Genomic DNA, 14,157 nt, shown 5'->3' on the forward strand with positions numbered 1-14,157 from the left:
CTCTGGGTATTGCAAGAGTGTGCAGCCACATAGGTGTTATGGTGCCCATACACTTGTGCGATAGGGCATACAATCCTTCAATTTCGACAGCATCTGTGAGAGAAGTCGAATTTAAGGTACCATGCGACACGATGTGCGGGCACGCCATGCGAATATCTCGTCTCATGATAGTATGTGCTGCCCTTAATATTTATCGCATTGCAGTGCGATCGCATGTGTTTTTTAAAACACATGCAATATATCGCACTGCGGCCGCTCCCACTCGGCGGTGACATGCCCATCACGTGATTACCATGCGATCTATCGCATGATCGCATGGTAATCACTTTGGATTTCATCGCACCTGAACGATGTCGCGGGGCATCGCACAAGTGTATGGGCACTATTATTTTCGCCAGTGACATTCTCTTGTCTGTAGAAACAGGCACAGCCCACAGACAGTCCTTCCCCTGTCCCTTTGGCCAGCTGTACCCTGGAAAATTTATATAAATCGTGAAGGTGACTAAAAAGAAAAACGGCAGAAATATTCCAAGAAATGAGCTGGAAGTAAAAGTAAAACTAGATATCCAGTGTGATCTGCCTGACAAAGGAAGCAGTGGTTGAATAAAAGTTGTCAGTGTTTAAAGATAAGACATGGATGACGTTACTAGCTTAGGAAGTCCTACATGGTGGTTGGTGAGTGGAGAGCAGACGTGTGTATAGGGCTGAGTTTAGTTGTTTGTAGCCGGCTCTAGTGGAGATAGAATACTGTATATAGGAGAGTGTGAGGGTAATGTTTAGGAATCCAGACAAATAGAAGTGATACCAATGGAATAGGCTCATGCTGGAAGACTGTTGTACTCCAGTGGCTGAAGTAGAGGCAGGTCTTACATTTGGTATTAAGGTATACATTTTCAGATCAGTAGGATTACATCTGTTTCTGCTTTTTTTGCGGATCCCATTGAAGTGGTAACACCATGTTGTGTCTGCTGTTTGTTATTCTGCTCTATGCTCATGCACTGAATTTGGATAAGCAGAACCCCCGAATCTTCTCAGGACCCAAAGGCAGCTACTTTGGATTTTCCATTGACTTCTATGAGGCTGCAGATAAAGGGTAAGTACACTTGGGAAGGATGAATCTATATTTTATCCACCTTCTCAGTAATAGAATACAGTAGGATGGCATATATATATATATATATATATATATATAAAACAGGGGTTCCACATAGGTGGAAGGGGCACTCACAATTAAATAATACATACAATTAAATTGCATAAAACATTCATAGTTTAATAGTAGAATATTCAGTTACACCAACTCGCCCTTGATCGACGTTTCGACCCCATGACTGGGTCTTTTTCAAGATAGGCAGGTTCGGTTAACAATCAAGTAACTTTTAAAGGTATATACATAGTAACATCAGTGGAGATATTGAAACATCACTTAGGAGAAATGCCCTGACAACATCTATCCACTCAGCTGGTATGCAGCTCAAATGCTCCAGCAATTATACCGTCACAGGTAAATGCATGTAGGCTTCTAATAATGTAGTTCACGTAAAAATCATCTATATGCCAGCAGTCATTCCAGTCTGAATGCATCCAGGTAAGCCACTAGTAGATTCCACAATGCATCATAAGCGATAAACAACCATGTTCACACAGTCAGAAGGCACCTGGTTCTATACATGGAGTCTAAACGCCGGTGAATTTAACCCCAGACGGCCGTCTGGGGTTAAATTCACCGGCGTTTAGACTCCATGTATAGAACCAGGTGCCTTCTGACTGTGTGAACATGGTTGTTTATCGCTTATGATGCATTGTGGAATCTACTAGTGGCTTACCTGGATGCATTCAGACTGGAATGACTGCTGGCATATAGATGATTTTTACGTGAACTACATTATTAGAAGCCTACATGCATTTACCTGTGACGGTATAATTGCTGGAGCATTTGAGCTGCATACCAGCTGAGTGGATAGATGTTGTCAGGGCATTTCTCCTAAGTGATGTTTCAATATCTCCACTGATGTTACTATGTATATACCTTTAAAAGTTACTTGATTGTTAACCGAACCTGCCTATCTTGAAAAAGACCCAGTCATGGGGTCGAAACGTCGATCAAGGGCGAGTTGGTGCAACTGAATATTCTACTATTAAACTATGAATGTTTTATGCAATTTAATTGTATGTATTATTTAATTGTGAGTGCCCCTTCCACCTATGTGGAACCCCTGTTTTGTATTTGTGGCTGACTTTGTCAGTTTCACTGGGTGCACCCTGAATATGTATTTATGTATCTTTTGATGTGAGTGCGGATCTCCAATGATATATATATATATATATATATATATATATATATATATATATATATATATATATATACACACACACATACAGGTTGAGTATCCCATATCCAAATATTCCGAAATACGGAATATTCCGAAATACGGACTTTTTTGAGTGAGATAGTGAAACCTTTGTTTTTTAATGGCTCAATGTACACAAACTTTGTTTTATACACAAAGTTATTAAAAATATTGTATTAAATGACCTTCAGGCTGTGTGTATAAGGTGTATATGTAACATAAATGCATTCTGTGCTTAGACTTTGGTCCCATCACCATGATATCTCATTATGGTATGCAATTATTCCAAAATACGGAAAAATCCCATATCCAAAATACCTCTGGTCCCAAGCATTTTGGATAAGGGATACTCAACCTGTATATCTTTCATTTAGTAAAAGTTATGGGTGACTTGTCTTTCATTTTCTCATTATGGATTTTACTGTGTATTTTGTAATTGTTTTTTTTTTAAATATTACAATATTGTATAGTTTATTCTATCTACGTCATAGTTCATTAAATGCTGTTATTGTTCAGTTATGAACATGTAGAATACACCACCATGACCTGGTGGTTTTCCCACCAGGTCATGTTTTGGGGAAGTCTGTCTGTGGAAGCAGGCGGGATAGATTATCTCACCTGTGCATGAGTAAAGACATCCACAAAACCTGACCTGTTGGTACTTGAGGACTGGCGATGAGCAAGCCTGGCATGAAGAGCTTTCTGGTTTAACAGAAGAACTGTAAAAAAATTTCCCAATATTAGTCATGTCTATTTTTTTTATTTATTTTTTAACCCAGGTTAAATATAGTTGTGGGTGCTCCAAGAATGAATACATCTCAGCCGGGTGTACGTAATGGTGGAGGCGTGTTTCTGTGTCCATGGGGGCCAGGCAGCAATAGCTGCTCCATTATACCATTTGACCAAACAGGTGCAGTAATAGCTATGAATATAAACGGAAATGAAGTATTAATTTTATTATCCTTTATTTCTATATAGTACTAGTATAACCTGCAGCGCTGTAACAAACTGAAAACATTGTAGTAATGACACGAAAACATTCAATAAAAATAAGGTGAGAGAGCCTAGAGCTTCCAATCTAAAGACATAAGGCTCGTTATCCACTTAGGAAACGAATGACCCTCATAACTATCCAGTTGCTTATGACATTTGGTGGTAACTAGAAATAGCAGATTGTGCCATTCATGAGAAGACTCAATTAAATAGAACAGATTGTGTGCAAAAAAAAAAAAAAAACGCAGCTGTGCCACAAATCTCCCTGATCACAAGTGCAGTTGGATGTAAGGTAATTGGAAGTATGGAGTTCCATTGTCATACCAATTTATACACCTTTTCAAGCATAAAAAATGCTAGCAAACACTGCTCACATGCTCCATCCTCCTCCTCCTACCTAGTGTGGAGCAAGAGTTTAGCTGTATCTTTTATTCTTTTAAGCGTGGCTGTGACATACAAGGGAGTACTGCCATTTGTTTGTCAGACTCTACCTTGCCTCTCACCAAGTTATGGTAAGGAGCTGTTCCTTTTCTAGCTCTTCTGATAAGAGGACAATGAACCTAGTTCAGACCTGATTGCTGTTGTGTGCAAAATCACTCAGCGGGGGCGATTATCGAATGACTGTTCATGCATATGCACTGCAATGCGCACACGCGAGCCCAAACAGCGACAGAATGGTGCTAAAATTTAGATCGCTAGGCATACACAAGGTGATTGACAGAATTCCCATGCATTTTCAGGGCAGGTGTGTGACGTCTGCTCCAGCCCTGATCGGACTCTTTGTAACGCACTGGAGGAGTAAGTCCTGCGCTACGCACAGACTGCACAGAATGGAAAAATCATTAGATGGTGAATAAGTGGTGAACGGATTTGCAGTCGTCCACTGTCTGGCGAGGTTTTCGCACGGCGTACGCATGCATTCGCACACTTGCATGCGGCGGGTTTTCACTCTCTATGGGCGACGGCTATCTGATCGCAGACCTCTGCAAAAATTAAGAGGAGTGATCAGGTCTGAATTAGGCCCAGTATCCGATCACTGGGAGCAGGAGGACCTCCCCTGGTTTATAAATGTGGTGCAGAAGTGAGTTTACACTAATACCCCTTTTCCACTTATGAGCACGGGTCGCAGCCGGGAGCCTGACACAGGTGCTACCCGGCTGCGGCCCGCGCTCAGCCCCCTTTCCCATCAGCAGTCACCAACCCGGCATATTGCCGGGTTGGTGACGCTGCTAGTGATGCGGCAGGTGCAGCGCTGGGAGATCACATGATCTCCCAGCGCCGCCCTTCCATACAGTGTAAATGGGAGATGCGACACGGCTCTCGTTTACACTACAACCCTACCCGGATCATTCCCGTGTCCTACCCGGGTAGGATTCACGGGTTACTTGATCCGGGTTTTTGCAGGGGGATCCTTTTCCACTTGCAAAACACACGGGTAAATGTGCACCCCCGTGCATTTACCCGTGTTTTTTGAGCTAGTGGAAAAGGGGTATAACTAAACTACAGTGTACACTGTAACAACACTATGTATTGCCATGTGGAGATGTTTAAATATAACTATATATTTAATTATTTGTACATGCAGAGATCAGCCAAAATGTCAAGGAGAGGAAGGAACATTCCCCTTCTTGCACTGTGCTTCCTGGAACATGCACTCCAGAATGCCAGCTGCAGGGCATTCTAGGGTGTGATTCTGACAGTGATATCGGCGATCGGAGACCACCGCATCACTTCCCTGTCTGGCGCACTGAAGGGGCTGCGGACTGCCATGGACTGGTTACCACCATGGGCTGCGGATGCCGGCGGTCCGTTTGTCTCATGTTGATGCGACCAAGCCGGGTAACGGACTCCTGGCCAGCCACCAAAGAGGCTTAGCTAACCATTACAGAGTATATATATATCCCTGTGGGCCAGTCTGACCCTGTTCAGATAAGTCGGTTCTTCTGAAGTCTGTGAATAGGCCAGAAGTATTTTAGCTGTAAGGGAATTCACATTTTGCTCTGTTACTCTGCCTTTTGCTTCTCCCTTCTTATCATCTTCTACTTTCCACAATGGACCTCATTCAGAATTAGGAGTAAGCAATTTGTTCCTGGAACAAGTCATGTTGCAATCAGTGGTAGATTTCCACTAGGCAGGGGAGGCATGAACCTAGGGGTGACCCTTGCTGGGGAGGGGGTATGTGCTGCACAGCATGCTTACTTTCATGAGAGCCCTGCTAGGCTTGATGGCCAGATGAGGCCAGGTGATTCTATTTTGTCATTTTTTTTTTTTTGTCATTACAACTTGTTTTTTTATTTTGTAACTGGTGAGGGAGAAGGGGGCAATGGTCAGTAAGTTGTGGTAGTGTAGCGGGTAGGGAAAAGGATTGTGCTGCTTTGGCAGTTGGGAGGCCCCAACATGAAAGAGGCAGTGACATGATGGGTGCACCTAGGGGCGGCTTGACCCCTAAATTCATGTGCAGAGAAATTAGATTTGGGTGGGGTGTGTTCAAATTGAAATCTAAATTGCAGTGTAAAAATAATGCAGCCAGTATTTACCCTGCACAGGAACAATATAACCCACCCAAATCTAACTCTCTCTGCACATGTTATATCTGCCACACCTGCAGTGCACATGGTTTTGCTCATTTGCTAATACATTTATTGCTGCGATCAGGTCTGAATTAGGCCCTAATGGTCCCTACACATATAAAGATCCGCCGCCGAGCTGCCCGACGGCGGATACGGCCGACGGGCGACCCGGTGGCGGGGGGGTGGCAGTGACAGGGGGAGTGAAGTTTCTTCACTCCCACCCCCGTCACACGGCTCCATAGCAGTGCAGGCAAATATGGACGAGACCGTCCATATTGGCCTGCATGCACAGCCGACGGGGCACCAGAGATGAACGAGTGTGGGGCCGCGCATCGTTCATCGCTGGTGCCGCTGCACTCAAAGATATGAACATTATCTTGTTCAATAATGAACGAGATCGTTCATATCTTTGAGGAATATCTCCCAGTGTGTAGGGCCTATAAGTTAGGACACAACCTTACTCAACTATAATTATCTCTACGCATTTTAAATCTGCCCCACTTACCATGCAACATGATTTACTAAGGTGCAAATTGCTCCTTTATTTATTCTTACACCTAACTTTGAAAAAGGGCCATTATATTCACTGAACATTTTTTTCCCCACTTAAATGCACAGATTTGTTCTTTTACAGGTGACAAAAATGACACTACTAATGGCATAATGAGAATTTTTAAGTCTGACCAGTGGCTTGGAGCAACAGTCAGGACCTGGAAGACCAGCATTGTGGTATGAGTCCATGTTATATATGATTAGGGCTCCCATGTGTCCCTGTTTACCCTCAGGAGTCACATTTTGCTTGACCCAACATTTTAACTCTAACTTGTCTTTAAATTAAGTGCATGAAAACCCCAAGAGGACAGGCAGAACAGGTTCCTTAGCATGGTTGGTGTAATGGTTAGCATTACTGCCTCATAACGCTGAGGTATTGGGTGTGATTCCCTCCACAGTCCTAACTGTATGAAGTTTGTATGTTTATTTATTACCAGTTATTTATATAGCGCACACATATTCCGCAGCGCTTTATAGAGAATAATTGTCCATTCACATCAGTGCCTGCCCCAGTGGAGCTTACAATCTATTTTCCCTACCACATGCACACGCACACACATTCACGCTAGGGTTAATTTTGTTGGGAGCCAATTAACCTACCTGTATATTTTTGGATTGTGGGAGGAAACCGGAGTACCCGGAGGAAACCCACGCAAGTACGGGGAGAATATACAAACTCCACACAGTTAGGGCCATGGTGGGAATTGAACCCATGACCTCAGTGCTGTGAGGCAGTAATGCTAACCATTACCACGTCCGTACTGCCCAATTATTTAAAATGTTTATAAGGAATAATGTACTCCCTACTGTAAGTTATAAATATTATGTTGCCTTGAGGATTCAAGACCTTCATAACATATATATATATATATATATATATATATATATATATATATAGAGAGAGAGAGAGAGAGAGAGATACAGCAGCAGCCGGCACTCCCATAATTGTTCTCAACATGCTCAGGTGCCAAAAAAACAAGAAGAATATAGTTCCAACAAAGAATGGCACTCAGAGACAAAGTTGCAAAAAAAAGACTATTAATTTCCACAAGTCAACGTTTCGAGGCTCAAAGCCTCGTCGTCAGGACAAACAGCAACAGTACAGTCGTCTGAGCTTTGAGCCTCGAAACGTTGACTTGTGGAAATTAATAGTCTTTTTTTCTGTAACTTTGTTTCTGAGTGCCATTCTTTGTTGGAAATATATATATATATATATATATATATATATATATATAGCATGTATGTTCCTGCACTCACATCAGAAAGATAGACAGCAATGAGGTGCTCCCTAGTGGGGATCTCCCTATCAGGGTGGACCCACAATATTTAAACAAGAGTCCAACAGTGTGGAGGTGCACTCGTCGAGTTCAAACAGTCTGCAACTTCATTTTGTTCACAACAGCTTTATTTCAGTCGATATTCGGCTCTTTATGTCGACGTTTCGATCCTCATTCTAGGATCTTTATCAAGACAAGCTTCCATTTATACACAATATTTTGAAAGCATCATATATTGATTACTACAAAAGAACAAAAGATGAAATAAAATAACTACATACATAAAAGGAACAAACACAAAAAACAAAAAACGTGAATGGACTACCACGCCCAAGAAGCATTTAAATGCAAAAGACTCTTAGCACCAAGTGTGGTTCAAAAGACAACACCACGCCTCTGTCCATATCTACCAGGTGTGAATACCAGCCCCAAATACTAGTCAATTAATGCCAATGTGAGGTATAGATATCTCAAAAGTGTGCATCAGCTGTTATGTATGGGGATGTCATTAACATCATACACTTACTCAGAAAATCAATATGCCATGTTCAGACAGTAAATATGCTGTACGGTTAGTCAGGCTTAATTCAAATGGGATTCTGCAAAGATGAGTTAAAAATATATATATATATAAATGTGTGTGCATAGCCACATACACTGTTAAAAAGAAAGATCCACATATACCAGGAGCCAAGAGTGAAACAACATAGACTGTCATACTTACAGGTATGGTTACTTAAACTCACAATCGTGGAGCAACTCTGACAACATTGGAAATCACTGTAAAGATAATACCAACAATTCATACTTCCTCTAATGGCTACCAATATACATAGACCTACTGACCGTTACTTCATACATAGTTCAGTACTCACCTATAGTGAAAGAAATCCTGACACCCTCTACAGCCACACCTCTTACCAGCAAATGAACGGCCTTATATACCCCTACACAGGAAGTAACGGAGCAGACTACTGCAGATACCCCTTCACGTTTTCCCACTTCAGGGTAAACGTCCTAAATGTACAAATTTCTCCACAGCTATGGATACTAACTGGGCAACTACAGGGACCTTCCGTGCTGTTTAACACAGCTCGGACAGGTCAAACCGCTGGTCGCGCCGCGCTTGGAACGCAATGCGTTCCACGGCCCGGAGCCCGGAAGTGCCATGTTCAACAGTCTCGTATTCTACGGAGGCCGCTCTGGGACAAACAGGACTCATACTCTATACATAGACAAACTCCGCTCCGCTGCTCAGGAGCTATGCGCTGCCACTTATATGCCAAAAAATACATCCTCTGGTACACCACAGCAAACTAGATAATAGAAGAAATATCCACTATAGTCCGGTACCCGGGGGAATAAATCACCAGATAGTACCTTAGTTATCAAGGGTTTATTGTATTCCAAGGAGTAGTCTAAAAGACATATAACCATGCATATCCGTATCTGCTCACGGGGACAGAAAACCATTTATTTCATAAAAGCCAATCCATTAGCCAAATTGTGCTGGTATAGTCACACCCAGTCAGTATGTTCCGAGAGACAGTTCTAAATAAATGCTGTAAATGGAACGTGGTGGTCATAGTATACAGGCAAAAAACTCACTAATACTCATCATAAAGAAGACATATATATATATATGAAACGAAATAGAGGAGATGGCGCCAAGGGAGTTATATCAACGCCCTACCTAAAAACGGACCCTTACAGTACTCTCCGGATAAATTACATCAGATAACAAATACTAACATAAAAATTTATTAAAACAACATATAAACCCGACACAAATGTTCATAAGTATACAGAGTTGATACATTTACATTTGTCGCACAATTTGAACAATCAGTTTGTAGTGATGAGGAAAAAGCGTAGATATATCACTACGATTTCCTCCTTCTCCTTATTGTAGATTCGGAGGTAACATCAGATAATAGATAGATAAATAACCCAACGCGTTTCGTCTTGTTCCAAGACTTCATCAGGGGTAAAATCTCTTCATTTCAGAACATATTGTCAGCACATAAAAGGTCATTCAAAGATGTATGAACAACGTTTTAATATTTCAATGGGACTTGATTGATACAGCGGGGACCATACCTCATATATCATCAGCTTGAGTCTGACATTCAGATATTCGAATATGGGGAAGATTCATATGTGTATAGAATCTAACTGGTTCGCAAGCATAAGGAACCTCGTCGGTCAGCAGCTTGAACCTGACACTCAGAGACTCAGGAGTGAAGGCAATTCAAATGGGAATAATGTCTAACCAATTTAGAACACGTGGTAGACCCTCCAGTGGTGCAGTGCTGACAGCCAAGTCTCTGTATCATTATACAGAGACTTGGCTGTCAGCACTGCACCACTGGAGGGTCTACCACGTGTTCTAAATTGGTTAGACATTATTCCCATTTGAATTGCCTTCACTCCTGAGTCTCTGAGTGTCAGGTTCAAGCTGCTGACCGACGAGGTTCCTTATGCTTGCGAACCAGTTAGATTCTATACACATATGAATCTTCCCCATATTCGAATATCTGAATGTCAGACTCAAGCTGATGATATATGAGGTATGGTCCCCGCTGTATCAATCAAGTCCCATTGAAATATTAAAACGTTGTTCATACATCTTTGAATGACCTTTTATGTGCTGACAATATGTTCTGAAATGAAGAGATTTTACCCCTGATGAAGTCTTGGAACAAGACGAAACGCGTTGGGTTATTTATCTATCTATTATCTGATGTTACCTCCGAATCTACAATAAGGAGAAGGAGGAAATCGTAGTGATATATCTACGCTTTTTCCTCATCACTACAAACTGATTGTTCAAATTGTGCGACAAATGTAAATGTATCAACTCTGTATACTTATGAACATTTGTGTCGGGTTTATATGTTGTTTTAATAAATTTTTATGTTAGTATTTGTTATCTGATGTAATTTATCCGGAGAGTACTGTAAGGGTCAGTTTTTAGGTAGGGCGTTGATATAACTCCCTTGGCGCCATCTCCTCTATTTCGTTTCATATTTCCACATTTAGTTCCTCCTAACAGGGAACTTAGAGGATACAGGCAGCCATATAATTAATTAATTTTAGTGTTTTATTTGAAATAGCGCAGTGGGAGAGTAATTCTTGTCATATATATATATATATAAAGTTGTTGCGACACAGGACGGAGAACATAAACCTCCACAAAACATAAATGAAAAATAACTAATAAAAATGAATACAAAATTTACATAAAATAAAATAACTAAATAACCCATAATGTAATATCATTGGTATCACATGTGATCTACAATCGCATGTGTTATCCAATGGAAGTCCATGCTGTGTCGCACACAACTACTATCATGGTAAATCTAATTCAATGTAATCACAGAATACCAAGCCCTGCCCAAGCCTAAGATTCATTGAGTAAATAGCTTAAAGGGGGGCAATTTATAGGAAAACATTCATAGCAGAGTGCTCGTTAAGGCCTTTCGGTGAGACAGTATTGAGGTGTGAAATCCAAAAACTTTCTCTTTTACGTAGGGCTAAAGTACGGTCACCCCCATTTGGTAGTGGTGGGACCCAATCAATCAACCTGCATTTCAGGTTTGCCACCTGATGACCTCTCTGGAGGTAATGTCGGGCAACCGGCTTATCGGTGATGCCAGTTTGGATTGCTGTTCTAATGGATAGTCGATGATTTGCCATCCGTTCCCTAAAACACCGGGTTGTAAGCCCTACATAACACAGTCCGCACGGACAAGTGAGAGTATAGACCACAAAATCAAGTCTACAATGCAAGTGGTACCTTATCTTGATATTCCTACCAGAATGCGGGTGGGGAAAGGTAGAACCAGTAAGTAGGGATCTACATGTCATACACTTCCCGCATGAGAAACAGCCAGGTTTACTGCTCATGATCTGGAGAAAATTAAGTTTAGTTTCAGGTACCATTGTAGGCATCATCAGCATTTGTCTAAGGTTGGATCCTCTTTTATAGGCCATCATTGGTGGGTCCATATGTGTAAAGGGTAACCCCTGATCTGTTTTTAGTATTGGCCAATGTTTGCGCAAAGTTTTGCGTGTGAAGTGCGCATAATTATCGAACTTCGTAGTGAAGACCATACGATTCTCGTTAGTAGCAACCCCTAGTACTGTCCCACTGAATATGTTCCTAGCTTTGCGAAGACTATTGCTGATCACTTTGGTGGAATACCCCCTTTCACTGAACCGCTGCTTCATCTCTTCCAACTGTTTCTCCCTAATTGTTCCGTCATTGTTGATACACATCACTCGTAAAAACTGTGAGATGGGCAAATTATCTTTTAGTGAAGGGGGATGAAAGCTGCTGGTCAATAGAGTGGTGTTTCTGTCAGTGGGCTTTCTATATACAGATGTCACAAAAGCTCCCTCTACAATAGATACCTGAACATCGAGAAAGTGAATCGAATGATAGGAACTTTCACACGTGAATTTTACAGGGCTCTGGAGTATGTTGATGTTGTTGACCATCTCAACAAAAGATTCCTGTGTGTCCTCCCATATAAGGAAGACATCGTCAATGAATCGTTTGTAGAACGAAATTTTAGAACCATATATAGGTAAAATGTACGTCTCCTCAAACTTGGCCATATACAAGTTTGCGTACGCAGGCGCCAGGTTAGAACCCATGGCTGTACCCGATAGCTGGAGAAAGTATGAATCCTTATACTTGAAATGGTTGAAGCTCAACACGAGATTGGTAAGTTCCAATACAAATTCAGTAGGTACATTACCCTCTTGGTTTCCACTAAGTGCCTCCTTGATTGCTTCCAATCCATCACTGTGTGGTATAATCGTGTACAATGACTGTACATCCATGGTGGCCAGGAGACACTTGCCCCTGGGGACACCATGCAGTCCAAGTTGTTTAAGAAAGTCACTTGTGTCGCGTATGTAACTGCGACACTTACTTACATATGGCTGAAGTATAGAATCTACCCACTATCTATAGGGTCGCCCTGGTGGTTTGGTCATAGTTTTGTGGATTTTTGTGGATATCATCTATACTCTTCCAAAAATCCACAAAACTATGACCAAACCACCAGGGCGACCCTATAGATAGTGGGTAGATTCAACCAGGGGCAGCGAAGAGGTTCTCCCGGCCAGCCACAGGAGCTGCGCTGGCCGGGAGTTACTCCTCAAATGCAAAAGCATCACCGCTGTGCAATTTTTCTGAGGGGGGGGGGGGGGGGAGAGGGGGCGGCACTGACATGCGGGGCGGACTAGCCCTGTGCTGGGCGTCCCCCCGCATGTCTGAGTGCCTGATCGTAGCTGTGCTACGATCAACTCAGAATGACCCCCATAGTCCATAAACATTTCCTTTAATGTAACTTAGTTCCAAAAAACGGAACAGTAGGGGGTACATCTCATCACATATACAATGTATAAAAACTTAAAAAGTAATGTTATGTTGTCATCACTTCACTATCATAAGGAAACTTACTTAGGAAAAAAAAAAAGTACAACACCTAATGTAAGTTATTTGAGTCCCAACCCCCTTCTTTGCTGATCTTGGAAGGCGGGCACAAGGTATAAAAAGGGAAATTCCAGGAATGCTACCCAATATTCCCTGGGAAATGTCTCAATCACGGGCTGGCGAATCTGCTGTTGGAATGCAGGCTTCTTCATAGAGTAAGCTATCAGTGTGAAAGTAAGTTGCCAGATTCAATAAACTTCACACGTCAGATGCATCCGCACGCCACTCAAGCACACCTATCTTAGTAAATAAAGACACAACAACCGTAATTGGCGTGAAAGGGGTCAGCTTTTTATTTTGATTGAGAGGAAGGCCTATTAATACTAAAACTAAGAATGCAGACTTCCCTCTCTAACTAAGGTGGCGGGGAGAAGAACGGTTAAGCATGATAAACAACTTAATACGGGTGATCCAAAATTATATGACAAAATAGAGCAATAAACATATGTGTGTGAGGGGGCCTTCTGCCCCAGATGTTCCGGGATCGGCCTCCTGCCTCCATCCCAGACATCGGAAATCCAAAATCCAAGGCCAGGGGTCGACCTTCTGCCACTACCCCTGCCCACCCACAGTTGTAGGGACGGAGGTATGCTCCGCCCCTATGGGGTAAAAAATTGGGCCTCCGGCCCCGATATCCACACATGTTTATGGTCTATCATATGGGCCCCACCATGTACGGTGGTGCACATCAATTAATACTAAGACTATAAAATACCTAAAAGTTCACCCGAACTTACTAACAATAAACTCCTTAAGTTACACTAAAATAACCATTCGGAAACCGGCCAACTGCCAGGCTACCAACCTGCCACCGCCACCTGAACCAAGAAAAACTAAACTAAACTAAAACTAAAGAAAAACAGAACACGACGCTAACAAGACCTCAAGACTCGGTGTACCAG

General features: G+C 42.1%; 1 protein-coding gene across 1 annotated transcript in view; it reads left to right on the forward strand.

The window, feature by feature from the left end:
• Positions 1-674: 674 nt before the first annotated feature.
• Positions 675-14,157, forward strand: part of ITGA2B (integrin subunit alpha 2b) — a 131,615-nt gene continuing 118,132 nt past the window's right edge. Inside the window, exons 1-3 of the mRNA XM_063963177.1 lie at positions 675-1,093; positions 3,131-3,261; positions 6,549-6,643. Of these exons, the coding sequence (XP_063819247.1) occupies positions 957-1,093; positions 3,131-3,261; positions 6,549-6,643 (363 nt within the window). The 5' untranslated portion in view covers positions 675-956. The remainder of the gene's footprint in view (positions 1,094-3,130; positions 3,262-6,548; positions 6,644-14,157) is intronic.

This window comes from Pseudophryne corroboree, chromosome 3 (genome assembly GCF_028390025.1).
Source record: "Pseudophryne corroboree isolate aPseCor3 chromosome 3, aPseCor3.hap2, whole genome shotgun sequence".
NCBI lineage: Eukaryota > Metazoa > Chordata > Amphibia > Anura > Myobatrachidae > Pseudophryne > Pseudophryne corroboree.